This window comes from Pseudophryne corroboree, chromosome 3, assembly GCF_028390025.1.
Source record: "Pseudophryne corroboree isolate aPseCor3 chromosome 3, aPseCor3.hap2, whole genome shotgun sequence".
NCBI lineage: Eukaryota > Metazoa > Chordata > Amphibia > Anura > Myobatrachidae > Pseudophryne > Pseudophryne corroboree.
The window spans coordinates 573,602,921-573,620,973 of NC_086446.1; the positions used below are offsets into that span (position 1 = coordinate 573,602,921).

The 18,053-nt window shown below is 44.7% G+C and overlaps 1 protein-coding gene across 2 annotated transcripts in view; it reads left to right on the plus strand.

Annotated features, from left to right (window-relative positions):
- ZSWIM8 (zinc finger SWIM-type containing 8) overlaps positions 1-12,717 on the plus strand; it is a 131,433-nt gene extending 118,716 nt beyond the window's left edge. The window contains exons 23-26 of one of the 2 annotated variants that reach the window (XM_063961345.1): positions 5,230-5,403; positions 7,584-7,703; positions 8,041-8,219; positions 11,574-12,717. In XM_063961345.1, the coding sequence (XP_063817415.1) occupies positions 5,230-5,403; positions 7,584-7,703; positions 8,041-8,219; positions 11,574-11,777 (677 nt within the window). In that variant the 3' untranslated portion in view covers positions 11,778-12,717. The remainder of the gene's footprint in view (positions 1-5,229; positions 5,404-7,583; positions 7,704-8,040; positions 8,220-11,573) is intronic. The other variant, XM_063961346.1, reaches the window with a different exon arrangement.
- Positions 12,718-18,053: the final 5,336 nt, after the last annotated feature.

Here is an 18,053-nt window from a genome sequence, read left to right on the forward strand (position 1 = left end):
GACGACTGCGCAGGGTGAGCATAAGGAAGGAAATTGGACCACCAGTCACATCAGGGCGGTACGTCAGTCTCTGATTTTTACGGACACTGAAGAACCGCTGACAAATAATAAGGTGGTATTTACTAAACGACAGAGATCTTTAGTGTGTTTTCAGAGGCAGGCCAGAATCTGCATAAACGGGTTTCTATACCTCGCCGGTTTAAGTTTAGTTACCCGTTTCCACAGTCTGTGACATCTACATGTGATAGTGCCCCAATGGTGGATTAGTCTATGTCAAAACTTACAAAACAAATTAACCAGTACCAACTGCTACTACGCTTCAAGACCCGTCAGAGCATAAGCTAAAAGTCCATGTATACAGCAGCAGGGGTGCTACTTAGATCTAGTTTGGTTGGAATTTGGGTACATAAAGCGGTGATTATATTGAATACCTCCAAGCCGACCACTTTATACTTCTTGCTGATCACATCGGTGAAGCTGCTGAGTATTTATGTGCAGCTTCTACGGACGTCTGTCAAGTCTCGCTTTTCAGCGTCACTAGTTTCGGCACGACGGGCTCTGTGAAAGCATTACCTTCCGCTGTTTAATTCTAAATTAGAGACCTCAGCCTTTTCGAGGCTGTGGTACAGGAACAACCACACCTAATAGATGTGGTAGAGAACGTGGTTTACAATGCTAGGGACACCAAGAAGCCTGGGACATGACGTGCTCCCAGCCCATGTCTAAGTTCTGGAAAATCGCAATTCAGTCACCGCTAGATTCAGCAGTTTGTTTCCAGTCCCTGTTCACTAACAAGATCAGGGTTATTACTCCAGTTTTTGTAGGACCAATGCCAGATAGCTCGGTCAGACCAATATTGAACTTAAACAGTCTCAATCAGTACGTCACTTACTACAGATTTAAACTGGAATCCCTGCGGTCTGTATTTGCATGTTTACAGCTACAGGATTGCAGTTTGGCCGCTTCGTCAGAGGTTCTTGCGTTTGCTCTACGGCGAAACCATTACCAGTTTCAGACTCTACCGTTTGGCCTCTCGTCAGCAACTCGGGTAGTCACCAAACGGATGTTTGTGATGATAGCTCATTACAGGATTGCAGTTTGGCCGCTTCGTCAGAGGTTCTTGCGTTTGCTCTACGGCGAAACCATTACCAGTTTCAGACTCTACCGTTTGGCCTCTCGTCAGCAACTCGGGTAGTCACCAAACGGATGTTTGTGATGATAGCTCATTACAGGATTGCAGTTTGGCCGCTTCGTCAGAGGTTCTTGCGTTTGCACTACGGCGAAACCATTACCAGTTTCAGACTCTACCGTTTGGCCTCTCGTCAGCAACTCGGGTAGTCACCAAACGGATGTTTGTGATGATAGCTCATTACAGGATTGCAGTTTGGCCGCTTCGTCAGAGGTTCTTGCGTTTGCACTACGGCGAAACCATTATCAGTTTCAGACTCTACCGTTTGGCCTCTCGTCAGCAACTCGGGTAGTCACCAAACGGATGATTGTGATGATAGCTCATCTCAGATCACTGGAAGTGATAATAGTTCATTACTTGGACGATCTACTCATCAAAGTTCCGTCTCAACAGATGATCCTCCAACATGCGTTGCTAACGTACAATGGCCCTCATTCCGAGTTGGTCGGTCGCAAGGCGAATTTAGCAGAGTTGCTCACGCTAAGCCGCCGCCTACTGGGAGTGAATCTTAGCTTCTTAAAATTGCGACCGATGTATTCGCAATATTGCTATTACAAACTACTTCGCAGTTTCAGAGTAGCTCCAGACTTACTCTGCCTGTGCGATCAGTTCAGTGCTTGTCGTTCCTGGTTGACGTCACAAACACACCCAGCGTTCGCCCAGGCACTCCCACCGTTTCTCCAGCCACTCCTGCGTTTTTTCCGGAAACGGTAGCGTTTTCAGCCACACGCCCCTAAAACGCCGTGTTTCCGCCCAGTAACACCCATTTCCTGTCAATCACATTACGTTCGCCGGAGCGAAGAAAAAGCCGTGAGTAAAAATACTTTCTTCATAGTAAAGTTACTTGGCGCAGTCGCAGTGCGAACTTTGCGCATGCGTACTAAGCGGATTTTCACTGCGATGCGATGAAAAAGAACGAGCGAACAACTCGGAATGAGGGCCAATGGGCTAGTTCAGCCCGGTTGGATTGTCAACTTCAGGAAATCACAGTACAGAGTATTCGTCATCTGGTACAATTAGTGCTGAAGCACGCACAGTCTCTGTACATTTGTGCATTCGATTGTTAGGAAATATGGTGGCAGCTTTCAAAGCGCTTCAGTTCGGAAGATTTCACTCGCGTCCTTTTCACCTGGAGGTGCTCGCACAGTGATCGGCCTCACATCTGCAAATTCACCAGATGGTGATGTTTCCACGGGCCAGAGTTTCTATGCTCTGGGGGCTCAAAGTACATACGTTAACCGCAGGAAAACGGTTCGGCGTCTGCAATGGATAATTCTAACAACGCGAGTCTCAGAGGTTGGGGAGCTGTGGTTCAAAATTGTCAGCTCTAGGGTCTCTGGGCAGATCACGAAAGATTGCTGTCTCTAAGTCCTGGAACTCAAGATACTTTACAATGCGCTACGACAAGCAGTGCACAGGCTTCGGTCTCAGACTGTCCAAGTGCAGTCAGACAACGCGACGGCGGTCGATTACATCAACAAAGAAACGAGAAGCCGCATGGCCATGCGGGAAGTAGCTCGAATCTTCAATTGGGCCGAGCATCACCAAGTGATATTGTCGGCAGTGTTCATTCAGGGAGTGGACTACTAAGAGGCAGATTATCTACGCAATCGGGATTTTCATCCAGGAAAATGGTCATTAAATCTAGAAGTGTTTCACATATTGGTCCAGAGGTGGCGTTACCCTCAAGTGGATCTGATGCCATCTCGCCACAATCACCAAACGCCCAGTATGTGTCCAGAACGCGAGATCCAAAAGCGGTGGCTATGGATGCTCTCACAATCGCGTGGCCGTACAGCCTCGTGTAGCTGTTTCCACCGTTTTCCGCTGCTCCCTCTGTTGCTACAACTGATCAAAAGACAGTCCGCCACAGTCATACTAGTGGCGCCTCATTGGCCTCGGAGAGCTTGGTTCTCGAATCTCCGCGGACTACTTGCAGACGATCCTTGGCCACTCCCACTACGTCCGGATCTGTTACAACAGGGTCCGTTCCTTTACCCCGATTTAGCGCGGCTGCGGTTGACGGGGTGGCTGTTGAGACCGCCCTCTTAAGAAAAGAGGGCATTTCAGAATCTGTTATACCAACCAGGTTACGAGCTAGGAAGCCAGTTACGGCAGCTCATTATTACAGAATTTGGCGTGCCTATATCGGTTGGTGTGAAGCTCGGAAGTTTCCGACATCATCATTCAAGTTATCCCGTCTTTTGTTATTTCTACAGACGGGGTTAGATGGAGGACTGCGTTTATCTACACTAAAGGTGTAGGTCTCTGCTTTGTCAATTTACTTTCAAAAAACGTTTGGCTCTATTGCCGTTTGTACACACCTTTCTGCAAGGTGTCCTCAGAGTACAGCCTCCATTCATTCCACCTACAGCGCCATGGGACTTGAATCTGGTTTTAGATTTCTTACAGTTGTCATATTTTGAACCCTTACAACAAGTGGATATTAAGTTTCTCACTTGGAAAACAATTTTTCTTCTAGCCTTAGCTTCGGCAAGGCGTGTTTCAGATTTGGGTGCCTTGTCATGCAAGCCACCGTTTTTGGGGTTTCATGATTACAGAGCGGAACTTCGGACGAATTCCGTTTTATTGCCAAGGGTAGTGTCATCTTTTTCACATCAATCAACCAATGGTAGTTCCTGTGTGAACAGGTAATTCGGGAACTTTGCATGTGGTACGCGCATTACGCGTTTAGGTATCCCGAACGTCTACAGTTCGTAAGACGGATACGTTGTTTGTTCTCTATCATGCTGCCAAGATGGGTTGGCCAGCTTCTAAGCAGACCTTATCCAGATGGATAAAACTGACCATACGTCAGGCTTACCTTCATGCTAGATTACAGCCGCCTACATCAGTAACAGCTAATTCCACATGTTCTGTGGGAACTTCATGGGCAGCTGGTCGTGGAGCTTCTACGATGCAGCTTTGCCGTGCGGCTACATGGTCTTCCGTGCACATGTTTGTGCGCTTTTACAAGTTTGATACGTTTGCGGCATCATCATATAGCTTTGGCCGCTTAGTGTTACAGGTGCCAAACAGCTCTCCCGCCCACAGGGGAAGCTTTGGTACGTCCCAAGAGTACTCCAGTGACCCCTAGTGGATGAAAAAGAAAATAGGATTTTGGTACTTACCAGGTAAATCCTTTTCTTTGAATCCATAGGGGGCACTGGACGCCCACCCAGAGCAGTTTTACCTGGTTGTGGTAAGTTCAGTGGATCTTATGGTAACACATTTTCACCGATTTATCGGTTATGGTGTCAACTGGTTAGTTGTCAGTTACGTTATGTGTCAACTTTATTGTTGTCCGTTATGTTATAATGTTATAGGTAATTCTCCATTGTTCATCCTCTCTATCCTGTTCGCCTCAGGAAAAAACACTGAGGTATTCTGGGAGTATGGAGGGGAGGAGAGTTACTGAAATTTGAATATTCAGTGCCCTGTCCTTGCTAACACCGTCCATATCCCAAGAGTACTCCAGTGCCCCCTATGGATTCAAAGAAAAGGATTTACCTGGTAAGTACCAAAATCCTATTTTCACTTACATTCCCATTTCCGTGTCCTATGGACCTTTACCATATATACAGTACCTGAAAGAGAATGTGGCAATGGTTGTGTATTGCTTATACCACTAGGTGGTGCTGTAATCCCAGTACTGCAGAGAAATTGAGCATGTAGGATGTAGGATGTGTTGCTGTGGTAACAACAAATGTGATCCACTTTGTGGCAAAAGAAAGTTATGGGTCATTAAGGAGCTGATCCCATTGTAATTGTAGTAGATAAAATATTTCATCTTGCAAAATATATTGCTGTCACCATTTGTCTCTTCTCTATCTCCATTGGGCAGATATAATGGAGGGGAAGAGGTACATTTTAGCAGATTTGTCTTGCAGCATTTGACTTTTGGGTTCTTTATTTTAAAGAATGTGGCCTGATTGCAGATCCTTTGGCATATAGCAGCAGTGGATCTCATGAGGTTTACATGGATGGGGGAATAGGTTTAACAATGACCTCCTTGCAGTCTCTACCTTTCATGATTCCAGTAGGGAGCGTTCACACAGGAACAACGTTTCCAGCAATCCCAGGAACCACCCTGACAACACTAAGCACCCAGCCCGCGTCCCTAGTCACAGGGGGATTCCCTGCGGAGGACGAGCAGCACAGTCAGCCGGTCAGCCCTCAAGCTCTGCACTACCTCCACTCCGCCTATCGAGTTGGTAAGTGATCTTCAGTTACTGGAAACTGTACTGGGCGCCATAGTAACATTCATATGGTGTATATATATATATATATATATATATATATATATATATACGTTTTCTTTTTGACCCTATTTGTATTTTAAAGTATTTCCAAATTCTATTTTAATAAAAGGAAAAGTATATTGTGTTATAGACTGTACGTCACACAATTAACTACATGAGTTATCATTTCATACTGAGCAGCACACAAGGTATTTAGGGGCATAATTTAATAAGGAGTGATATTCTTGTTATCACTCGTTACTGATCTTAAATGGTGTCAAGCCAATCAGCTCCGGTCATTTTTCAGACACATGACAGTTATGAGCTGATTGGTTAGAGCTCCATATAAGATTAGTAACGCGTGATAACGATAATATTACTCCTGATTAAATATACCCGTTAGACTCTAGATAAACACTTGACTGAAACATTCATTCCTCCCAAGTTCTGGCAGTTTCTGTAAATGTCATATTAGGTAGACTGTGTCCACAGTTTCGCTTTTCTTTTGCTTTCTCCCTCCCACCTGCTACTGTAATTATACTGCGGCCATGATTCTATGTGATGTTTATACAGAGCAGCACAATATGGCAGTGGCACTCTGCACCGACCACCTGTAGCTCCGCACCCCGCTGCACCGACCACCTGTAGCTCCGCACCCCGCTGCACCGACCACCTGTAGCTCCGCACCCCGCTGCACCGACCACCTGTAGCTCCGCACCCCTCTGCACCGACCACCTGTAGCTCCGCACCCCGCTGCACCGACCACCTGTAGCTCCGCACCCCGCTGCACCGACCACCTGTAGCTCCGCACCCCGCTGCACCGACCACCTGTAGCTCCGCACCCCGCTGCACCGACCACCTGTAGCTCCGCACCCCGCTGCACCGGCCACCTGTAGCTCCGCACCCCGCTGCACCGACCACCTGTAGTTCTGCACCCCGCTGCACAAACCTTTACCTTACTGAGAACATAACTTGTAATTAGACATCTACACAGGAGCAGACAGTTACTTCTCTTCAATTCCGATTGAGAAAATGGATCTATTTTGATGCTGACAGGCAAAATAGCTGTATTCTATGTTACATTATTGGTATGAGGAATTAATGGTTCTCATTAAGATCCTTTATGTGTCACTTTCAACTGTCATTTGTATAGCTGTGTTTCAATGAATCTGTTTTAGTCATATACTGTGGCCTATCACGGTCTGATAATGACTGTATTGCTGAAATATGTGCTGTCAGCACTGCCTAAGACCAGGACCGCTCCATGTATCATTTAAAAGGTTTCAGAGGTGAGCAAAGTATAATTACTTAGTAACCCACGGCAACTAGTGACACATTTCATGTTCTACGCTAGCAGTATGAGTTATGTCAGAACGTGTTACACCTTTGCCTGATTGCATGTAATTCTGCCACAGCCCTAACTTCTGTATTCTATAATCACATGCAACATGGGAAACAATGGTTAAAAGATACAAATGTCTTACTACCGTAAGTGCATCACAGACTACACACAGATATGTTCTGTAGCAATGCAGCTAGTATCACCCTAACTTGTTCTAGATTTATTTATTATTTATGTATTGCCAGTTATTTATATAGCGCACACATATTCCGCAGCGCTGTACAGAGAATATTTGGCCATTCACATCAGTCCCTGCCCCAATGGAGCTTACAATCTATATTCCCTATCACATGTACACGCACACACATTCACGCTAGGGTTAATTTTGTTGGGAGCCAATTAACCTTTCAGTGTATTCTTGGATTGTGGGAGGAAACTGGAGTACCCGGAGGAAACCCACGCAAGTACGGGGACAATATACAAACTCCACACAGTTAGGGCCATGGTGGGAATTGAACCCATGACCTCTGCTGTGAGCCAGTAATGCTAACCATTACACCATCCGTACTGCCCCAAAGATTCATCAAAGCTAATTGTTATATGGTTGCTATGGATTTCTTCTTGTTTATAATTTGTTAGCAGTTAACCCCATTTGTTAAAGCAAATTTTGTGCTGCTCCGTATGATGAATCGTCCTGTAGGGACATCATTGTGTTCAGTGGTATGCGCTCCTGTTCATTCCTTGCGTTTCCTACTGTTCTTCTTTATGTAACCACAACATACCACCAATGAGACATGTCCTGTGTCCCCAGGGATGCTGGCTTTAGAGATGCTAGGTCGCAGAGCCCACAATGACCACCCCAACAACTTCGCCCGAAGCCCCCCATACACAGAGGACGTCAAGTGGCTGCTGAGTTTAGCTGCCAAGCTAGGTAAGGCTGTGTTCTGATGATGGAACCTGGTAAATACTAAACTGCTGTCTTGTCTGCAGGTGATATATGTATTGGTGTTCTGAGCACAGTGAATGCCAGGCTCCTCAGACTGCAGAACACCTTTGCTGTAATGAGAGCAAGTTTATGCACCCTCTGCTAAGTGACCTTTTCTGCGCACAGTTGTGGGTGATAACTGGTGGCTTGTTCATGTGAATTAAATAACATTAATATGTGCCCTTAGTCTTTCATAGTACAAATAGGCGTTAATTGGTTAATCACTTCATTTTCTGTCCCAATCTGTTGATCATAGATTTTGTTTTGCTCCCTTCTTGCATAGGTGTGAATTATGTACATCAGTTCTGTGTCGGAGCAGCCAAAGGTGTGTTGAGCCCATTTGTACTGCAGGAGATCATTATGGAAGCATTGCAGCGGCTAAACCCAGCCCACATCCACAACCACCTGCGTACCCCGGCCTTCCATCAGCTGGTGCAGCGCTGTCAGCAGTCCTACATGCAGGTAACACTGGCCACTCCTCTTCGTTCCAGTAGCAGTCATGCTATTTTCAAGGGACAATAAAATGAAATCTTGACGAAACAAAATACCACGTTATTATTCTGTGCTCAGGGGGGTTTAGGCCTGTTTTTATTGAAAACCTATTGTTTGTAGAAGGAGACCTAACATGCAGCGCTATAGGAGAGCCCTCCCTAGATACTTGCAGTAGCTTCCCTCTCTCTCTTTCTGTGGGCTCCAGACATAAAAGCCTGGAGAATGTTGGATCTGATTGGAGCTCATGATAGGTTGTGGAAGCAAGCTGATGGCGCTATTGATCCCCACAGGTTGGAGGGGGCAGGTGGGAGGGAATGCTAGCATTTGGAGGTCTCCATTATTGGGAAGCAACATTGGAATTTCTCTAATAGTCTGGCATGTGGGTGAACCAGGGTATGCTCTTTATTTGTAGCCTGGATCTGTCCATACACGCCAGACCAGGAAGGCCGTTGATGCAATTTTATTTGTCCAAGTGAAGTAGGCTATATTTCAAGAAAAACAAAATATGCTAACCCCAATTTTCTATTTGGTAACCATCTGTCTATCCCAGTAGCTGGGATTACACTTAACGTTTGTGTCCAACTCTGAATGAGGTGAGCAAGTCCAGAATAAATAATTGCATATTGTGACCTCCTCTGGGTTGGCCACATACGAGATGCCACCAATAGGCTTCCCTCCCCATGCAAGTGGCAGGAGCAGATGCGGCCGGGGCACGGTGACTATGTGTGCTAGAAATCACAGTACACGATGCAGACGCAGTACAGTGCCAGAGAGCATTGTGGTAATGAGTACCCATGTCAGCTGGAGGATATTAAATGCTAATGCGGGCTGTACATCATCCTGGTAGCACCCCAATGCCGATCGATGTACTCCAATCGTTGATTTTTCACGCTATTAAAATTTCCAGATTCACAGATTCCAGTAATTTTGGGGTCTGAATGTTCAAGTCAAGGATTTCCAACATTTTGATATGTTTTAAGGCACATTTAAAACAGACATGGTTTGTGGCTGTCATCCTCAATTAGGGTTGGATTACCCTCATCCTCCGTTACATCAGGGTTTGACTTACATCGGGGTTTGATTACCCACAAGTCAAGTTTCCCTGGACAGACCCATTTGCTTCTTTACACCCCCTCCAACCCCTGTCTCAGCCCTCTTCTTGTAGGGAGTCGCTAGTGCAGCTGACCTAGAAAAACAGATGCCCATCATGAAAACAGCCACAACTTGCGTTTTACTGCCATCTCTGAATGAGATCCCTGAGTCGATTATATTGTAAGTTCATATTTGCTTTTGCGGTCACATCATAGGCTTTTATGTGTTTTATTTAAAGTCCTGACATAAAATAGTTTGCATGTGCTCTTGTCCACGCAGTACACATAGGAACCTGAGCCTTTCTCTTACTCCAGGGCCGCCTCTTGCATGTCACCAGCCCCTATTAGCTGCTTTAGTAAAGGGTAGTGACGTGCATTAGGCAGCGCTGAAGCGTCGCAGTATCTTACATGCCGTCAGCAGAGCTGTCCAGTGCCGGCTTTCTTTATATATCCGTGCTCATAGTTTACTGCTGCCGGGGAACAGAACACTTTACAAAGGTAAGAAACGCGGGAGAATGCTTTTTGTAGCATAATGGCATTCATAGTTGTTGTTTTTTATTTCTTTATTATATTATGCTATAGATCTGAGGTTCAGGGGGAATACAAATAGCTGCTGCTTAAGAACAATCTATATGCATACCTTCCAGGGAGGGCTGTTCATGTTTTGATACATTAAGTGCCATTTATTTTTAAACTATGAGTCAGAAACCTTTTAGAGCAGCGTAACAAAAAAGCAATTGTAAATATCTGCAGTTTTCCAGCATGAATCTAAATCTGAAATTGTCCTTTAAACATAAATAATAAAAGCCTGCAAAGGTGATTAGGGTGACAGACTGCCATTTGATAATTAGTGCAGTGCACAGACTTATGTCTGTTTAGTTGTGTTGGTGGGTAGAAGTTAGGGCCGTAACTAGGGTGGTGCTTTGCACACAGCACAGGTCACCCTGGGTACAGAACAGAAACCGCTGCAATGTCCGCTGTAAAGTTTTATTAGCGGTGCACATCACCCGGTTTTTTCTCAGTACAGCAGTCAGCCCCGGCGCCTTCCTGCTCCTGCACAGTGCCGAGGACACGGAGCCGTTGTGCAGCCGGGAGAGTGTAAGTGAACAGTGCGTGAGGCGCAGCAGCTGACTGAGCGGCCGGGAGTAGTAGCATTTTGTTGCTATGTAGCGGGGGGTGGGTATAGTTAGGGGGTTTTGATTGGTTGGGTGAGTGGGAGAGAGGAAAGGGGGATAGTATATATATCATTCTGATCGCTATGGAATGATATATATTTCATAGTGTGCACCCAGCTTTACTCCTTCATATATGCCCTGTATGTAGAATACATCTTTGTACTGTAAACCAAAACTACAGAACCTTTTGAAATTTAAAAATTCCAGCTCCTACAAACCTCAGTGTGGTCATTGTCCTGCAGCAAAGGTCATATTAGAGCTCACTAAACTGCTATTAGATATGTTAGTGTTCTATTTGCCGTTCTTGGCATGCTGCTCCTCAGCTTTTTGGGAAAGTGTATAGTATATCTGCCAGAAACAACAGTAGTGACCTTGTAAATGAGTCCTTTAGAAGACGGCCATGTATTTGTGGTACAGTCGGATAAGAGGTGTACCACTGTGCATACTCGATCTACCCACATTGCCATAAGTATTGTACTGGGCGGGAGGATGGAATTGCATGTTTATTAGGGAGGTGCTTGGTGTATAGTTTTTTGGGGGTTTTCTTAGGTTTCACCAAGAATGTTCCTTGTGGCTAAATCTAGACTGCTGATGGTTTAACAGAGTACTTCCATATTCAGTGCAGCTTATACTGCATCCCAGGGAACACATTGACTAGTATTACAGAGCTAGGGGCTGATGCTGCATCAGTTACATAGTGTGCCTTCAGCAATTTCACTGCATGTGCTCAGAAACGGATGTGTTGTGCTAGGACAAGAGGCATGATGGGGAAGGGAAGGAGTAGCATATGTAGGCCAAGTATCGTGACTGCAGCTCATGCAGAAACACATTTCCACCTATGAGGAGATGTATCTTTTGCATCTACCACAGGGCAGGTGTAAGTACAAGAGGATGATGATGAGTTGTAGTAAATTATGCATATATGCGATGAAGTGAATACATGAGTATGTGCGGGAGTGCACATTTATTCATCAGCTACAGGTAGTCATTACTGCTATAAAATGCACCGATATGTTTATGTATATCCTATGTGTGACGTGGCTTCCGTCTCCTTACAGTACATCCACCACCGTTTAATACACCTTAATCCTGCGGACTACGATGACTTTGTAAACGCCATCCGCAGCGCGAGGAGTGCATTCTGCCTAACCCCTTTAGGAGCCATGCAGTTCAATGACATTCTGCAGAATCTGAAGCGGGGAAAACAGACCAAGGAGCTGTGGCAGAGGGTGTCCCTGGAAATGGCCACTTACTCACCTTGACCTCACAAGAGACAGAGACAAGATGATTTTATTTGTGGTTGTTAAACTTTCTGAGTGTATAGCATACGTCACAACTTCCATCTGTAGGACTATGGCCAAGCAGTGACTGAGGTGAGATTCCACTGAAGGCTCTGGGCAAGTGGGAAGTAAGAACCAGCTTTGGGATCTGCATTGATGTACCCGCAGTGAAGAAATCCATTGGCCTGCTTGCAACAATATGAACTATTTGTACAAGGTTGGATTTTTTTTTTTTTTTAACTATATATACTTTTTATTTAGTTAATACATTACAAACCACAGGTTTTCTGTGTCATTCCTTATATTACAATACACTTACTCAGCCCACCCCCTCTTCTGGCTTTGATGTTATTGGCTGGGACTCTGAACAAAGTCTGCCTATAGATTCTTGTGTTACGTAGAGTTAAGATACATTGTGTCTTCATCATGTGCCGTCTTATGTAAAATATTTATTTTAGTTTTGTGCACTTACTCCTGTATGGATTCACACTTTACCTTGTGAGGCTTGTCCCCTTCACACACACGCACCATAAAATGCCCAAATGAAAACCACCCTTCTCCCAGCCAATGTTCTTCTCATCACAGACACTTCTCTGGCATCCCTAAAATCCTTGCCACAGAAGAATGGTATGTATTTTTATTCCCTATATAATTGGGTTAAAGTTATCAACCAACAGGGATTTTCATGAGTGTCCTGTGTCACCTGGAAGCAGAACCGTGTGCTTCAGTTTCCCTTTCATGGTTTGCTGTCTTATTTTTGTTTCCTAATTAAAAAGGAAAAAACATTCTGTACAGGCTTTTATTTTTGTCCAGTGAGTAGCAACCTTGCAGATAAGAGCAACCATGGACTGACAAACTTGTGGTAGCCCCTCAGCCCCCACTCAGTATTTCATATCTTACAATAAATGATTTCCAAACATTAGGAGGATTGGAGACTTCTTACCATTGATGGTTGGTTATGGAAAAAGGTTCTTTGGCTAGACAATATAAAATAAAAATTATATATATATATATATATATATTTATTTATTTTTAAAAAGAAAAAAAGGTTGAGTATCCCATATCCCAATATTCCGAAATACAGAATATTCTGAAATACAGAATTATTTGAGTGAGATATAGTGAAACGTTTGTTTTCTGATGGCTCAATGTACACAAGCTTTGTTTAAAACTATTGGATTAAATGACCTTCAGGCTGTGTGTGTATAAGGTGTATATGAAACATAAATGAATTGTGTGAATGTAGACACACTTTGTTTAATGCACAAAGTTATCAAAAATATTGGCTAAAATGACCTTCAGGCTGTGTGTATAAGGTGTATATGAAACATAAATGCATTCTGTGCTTAGACTTAGGTCCCATCGCCATGATATCTCATTATGGTATGCAATTATTCCAAAATACGGAAAAATCCGATATCCAAAATACTTCTGGTCCCAAGCATTTTGGATAAGGGATACTCAACCTGTATTTTATTACACATTTTCTGTACATGGCACTCTCCAATAAGTCTCTCACAACAGTAATTTCATTATCATCACCCAGTGGACGTATAGGGGTATATGCAATTGCGGTCGAATTCCCGAAAATGTCGAAAAACGGGACATTTTCGCCAAAAAAAAAAAAAAATCGACAATGCAATTCAGTACTTTTCGTAAAAAAAACGGACTTTCCAAATTCGACTTTTTGAAATTCGACATTTCACAAATTCGACATTTCTGCAATGGTACAAATGCGGCATTTCGACAAAAGTATATTCAATTGAAGATTGTAAATTCGACATTTTCAATCCGCCTCACTTTGCTGGCGGAATCTAATAATTTTTTTTTTAAAAACATGTTTTTTTGTGTGTTTTTTTTATTGGTAATAGCATATCTATTTATATTGGAAGGGATTAGGTACTTGGTTTGTCTATTTAGGAGGCACAAGTATTTTTAAAATATTTTTTAAAATATATATATATATTTTTTTATGGAATGGGTTAAAAATCAGAAAAAAAAATGCGTGGGGTCCCCCCTCCTAAGCATAACCAGCCTCGGGCTCTGCGTCCGGTCCTGGTGCCAAAAATACGGGGGACAAAAAGCGTAGGGGTCCCCCGTATTTTTGGAACCAGCACCGGGCTCCACTAGCTGGGGAGATAATGCCACAGCCGGGGGACACTTTGATATCGGTCCCAGCGGCTGTGCCATTAAAACCCCAACTAGGCTGATAGCCTTTTGTGAAATGAAAGAATATTGTTTTTTGCAGCAGAACTACAAGTCCCAGCAAGCCTCCCCCGCAAGCTGGTACTTGGAGAACCACAAGTACCAGCATGCGGGGGGAAAACGGGCCCGTTGGTACCTGTAGTTCTACTGCAAATAAAATACCAAAATAAAAACAGGACACGCACACCTTGAAAGTACAACTTTATTACATACATGTCGACACATACACATACTTACCTATGTTGACACGACGTTCGGTCCACTTGTCCTAGTAGAATCCACGGGGTGTACCTGAAAATAAAATTATACTCACCTAAATCCAGTGATATTTGTAATCCACGTACTTGGCAAAATAAAAAAACGCATTTACCCGATCCACACGAACTGAAAGGGGTCCCATGTTTACACATGGGACCCCTTTCCCCGAATGCTGAGACCCCCTGTGACTCCTGTCACAGAAGGTCCCTTCAGGCAATCGGGTAGCGCCACGTCCTGGCACTCTCCTGATTCCCTATGCGCGTCTGAGCTGGCAGACAGCGCATCGCACAGCACCTCCATTAGTTTAAATGGTGGGAACTTTGCGGTCAGCGGTGGGGTTACTGACCGCGGGTGACCTCACCGCTGACCGCAAAGTTCCCACCATTGAAGATAATGGAGGGGGCTGTGCGATGCGCGTCTGACAGCTCCGACGCGCATACAGCCAATCAAGAGAGTGCCACGACGTGGCGCTCCCTGATTGGCTGAAGGGACCTTCTGTGACAGCAGTCACGTGGGGTCTCTGCATTCGGGAAAGGGGTCCCATGTGTAAACATGGGACCCCTTTCAGTCCGTGTGGATCGGGTAAATGCGTTTTTTTGTTTTGCCAAGTATGTGGATTACAAATATCACTGGACACTGGATTTAGGTGAGTATTAAGTTTATTTTCAGGTACCCCGGATTCGTCGACATTGGAGACGTGGCAGTCGGCGTGTCAACATAGGTAAGTATGTATGTGTCGGCATGTGTGAAATAAAGTTGTATTTTCACGGTGTGCGTGTCCCGTTTTTATTTGGGTATTTTTTTTGCAGAAGAACTACAGGTACCAGTGGGCCCGTTTCCCCCCGGCATGCTGGTACTTGTGGTTCTCCAAGTACCAGCTTGCGGGGGAGGCTTGCTGGGACTTGTAGTTCTTCTGCAAAAAACAATATACTTACTTTTCAACAAGGCTATCAGCCTCCCATCCGCAGCCCTTGGATGGGGGGGGACAGCCTCGGGCTTCACCCCTGGCCCTTGGGTGGCTGGGGGGGGGACCCCTTGATTGAAGGGGTCCCCACTCCTCCAGGGTACCCCGGTCAGGGGTGACTAGTTGGGTATTTAATGCCACGGCCGCAGGGAGCGGTATAAAAGTGTCCCCCGGCTGTGGCATTATCTGTCCAGCTAGTGGAGCCCGGTGCTGGTACAAAAAATACGGGGGACCCCTACTCTTTTTGTCCCCCGTATTTTTTGGACCAGGCGCAGAGCCCGGTGCTGGTTGTTAAAATACGGGGGATCCCCTGTCATTTTTTTTCCCGTATTTTGGCAACCAGGACCGGCTCAAAGAGCCCAAGGCTGGTTATGCTTAGGAGTGGGGACCCCACGCAATTATTTTTTTTTCCGGGTTTTTTACCGTTTTTTTTTTTTTTACAATTTTAAAAATCGAATCAAAATCCGTCAATTGGCCCGTTTTTCGACAGCGGGACTGTCGAATCCGTTTTTTATTGAATATGTCGAATTCCGGCACCCGCCAGCCGGAGTTCGACGGTCTAATTGTGTCGGATTAAAAAATGGGCGGAAAATTGCCTCAATTCGCCCGGAATTGCATATACCCCATAGACACTATTTGCAACTTAGCATCTGCAATATGCCACCTGGCTCAGAATAGTCTCATGCTTTATCTATCACTTTTGCTATTTCAAAAATGCCTCTTGCCTCAAGATAACATCCAGTCCCTAACAAAAAAAGGTGGCATACTTTACATGTCACGTGGGCATAATAAAATAACTGTTATTAGAGACTTATATTGGAGTTTGCCCTTCTTTGTACAGAACTATGGATGCCTATGGCCTGAGTTGCCATGTGGTTTAAGGAAGAACACCAGAATGAATATATATTAGATATACAGTAATCGTTACCAGCTTATCAAAATGATGGAACAACATATCTGTAATGTCAGCGCCGGCAGCTGTATGCGCCCAAGTGGAGCAACACTTTATTTACTCTGTTGTGTGCCATCTAGTGGCTACCAGCACTCAACACACTTATATTTTGCTGATAGAGGTGAGGAGCAGTGCTAGCCTTTCATTATTATTAGTTTATATGGTTTGCTACAGTATATTTATCATTGGAGCAAAACCAAATATCCAGGAAATGATGTTGAACAGACACTGAGGACATAGAAATTGTCCTATTGAAAGATATGTTATTTGTAGACTAGTTCTTAACACACTTCTATCATGTTAACGGAACCCCTTTACTCTCTGTATATGTGGGTGATTTACCTCATGGCTCCTGTATCACACACATCCCACGTTAATTTAAATGAATAGAAGTCTTATGTAATAACATTTTCTGAAGAATGATTTTTGATTGCTTATTTTTCATCCAGGATGGATATGATGCCCTATTTATGTGCATTCTAAAAATCAAACCATGTAGCCAATATAGAAACCGTGGAGTTGACATAAGGAAGGGGAGTTGTGGGAGATTTGGATTGTAGGTTCAGAAACACTACATTGCCGTGATGGAACTGCATAAAGAAGCTTCATTACTCCATATACCCATACTGACTATAGGTGCTAGGGTAGGGATTGGTACTCGGAGACCTGCTTACAGAGAATGAAAAATAAAAATCTCCTTCATTGGTCAGTGTGTGGTTACAGGTAGGGAATACCCTCAGGGCTGTGTGTGTATAAGCGGGAAGGGGGTGATAGGAGGACTAATCCCTGTGCCAGCTGTGAATAGGACTAATTCAGACATACGACCGTCACAGGGCTAGTTAGAGATTTTGGGAAAGAAAGGTAAATGGGAGCAATGAAAAGGACTATGGGCACCATGGATTCTTACACCTCCATCTCTATGATAACTGACTCATATTTTGCACTGAGAGAGTATCACATAGGAGTGTACAACCGTGGGCAAAGTACAGTAAGGGGTCAATTTCAAGCAAATGCATCCTAAAGACTCTTGTTCCTGTAAGGAAGTGGATCAGCCGCTGCCTCTGGATTGGATGTGTGCATGTTGTTCCCACTGCTATTACTGTTGTGAGCCATTTTCATTATTATACTGTATATTGGCAATCACTTTGCAGCATGAAAGCAAATTCTCATTTGACCTTAACCATTTAACTGACGATTCACCCCCCCCCCCCCCCCCCCCCCAAAAAAAAAAAAAAAAAAAAAAAAAAACGCTCCAAAATTGTTTTGGAGTGACTTAGGTGAATTTATGAGTGAATTAGGTGAATGACATGGATTTAACCCTATCCAAAATGTTTTTAGTTAAAAAAATAAATAAAATCTCCCCCCCCAAACATCGATCGGGAACATCGGAAACAATGCGGCCTTCATTTTGAAAGCCTGGATAACATCATTTTGAAAGGGTCTGGGGGTGCTTGGGGGGTTATTTTACACTTCCCCAGCGGCTGTTATTGTCTGCAGCCGCTGGAGGAGGGAGGGGGGTGCTGACCGATCGGCAGCACGGCAATCGGGAGACTGCCAAACATTCGCTGACGCGGCTGCCAACATGGGTGCACCAGCGCTAGGCCTTAGGGATCATAGGCACCAGGAATGGCATGAGGCCGCGATCCCTAGGGTTGATGTCAGCAGGGGGAGTCGGACGCTCTCCTGGTCGCCCCTCCCCCCGGTTCATGACCAGTTTCCGCCGAGTCTCCCGCCATGAACTGTTTCCTCGCTTCTGTCCCAGACGCTACCATGAAGGGACTCGGTCGCAGCATAGGCGGCTGTGTGACCGGTGCATTTGTGTTCACGGAGCATCTGTGTTCACTATAGGTTCATGAAGCGGCAGTGTACACTAGTAGCG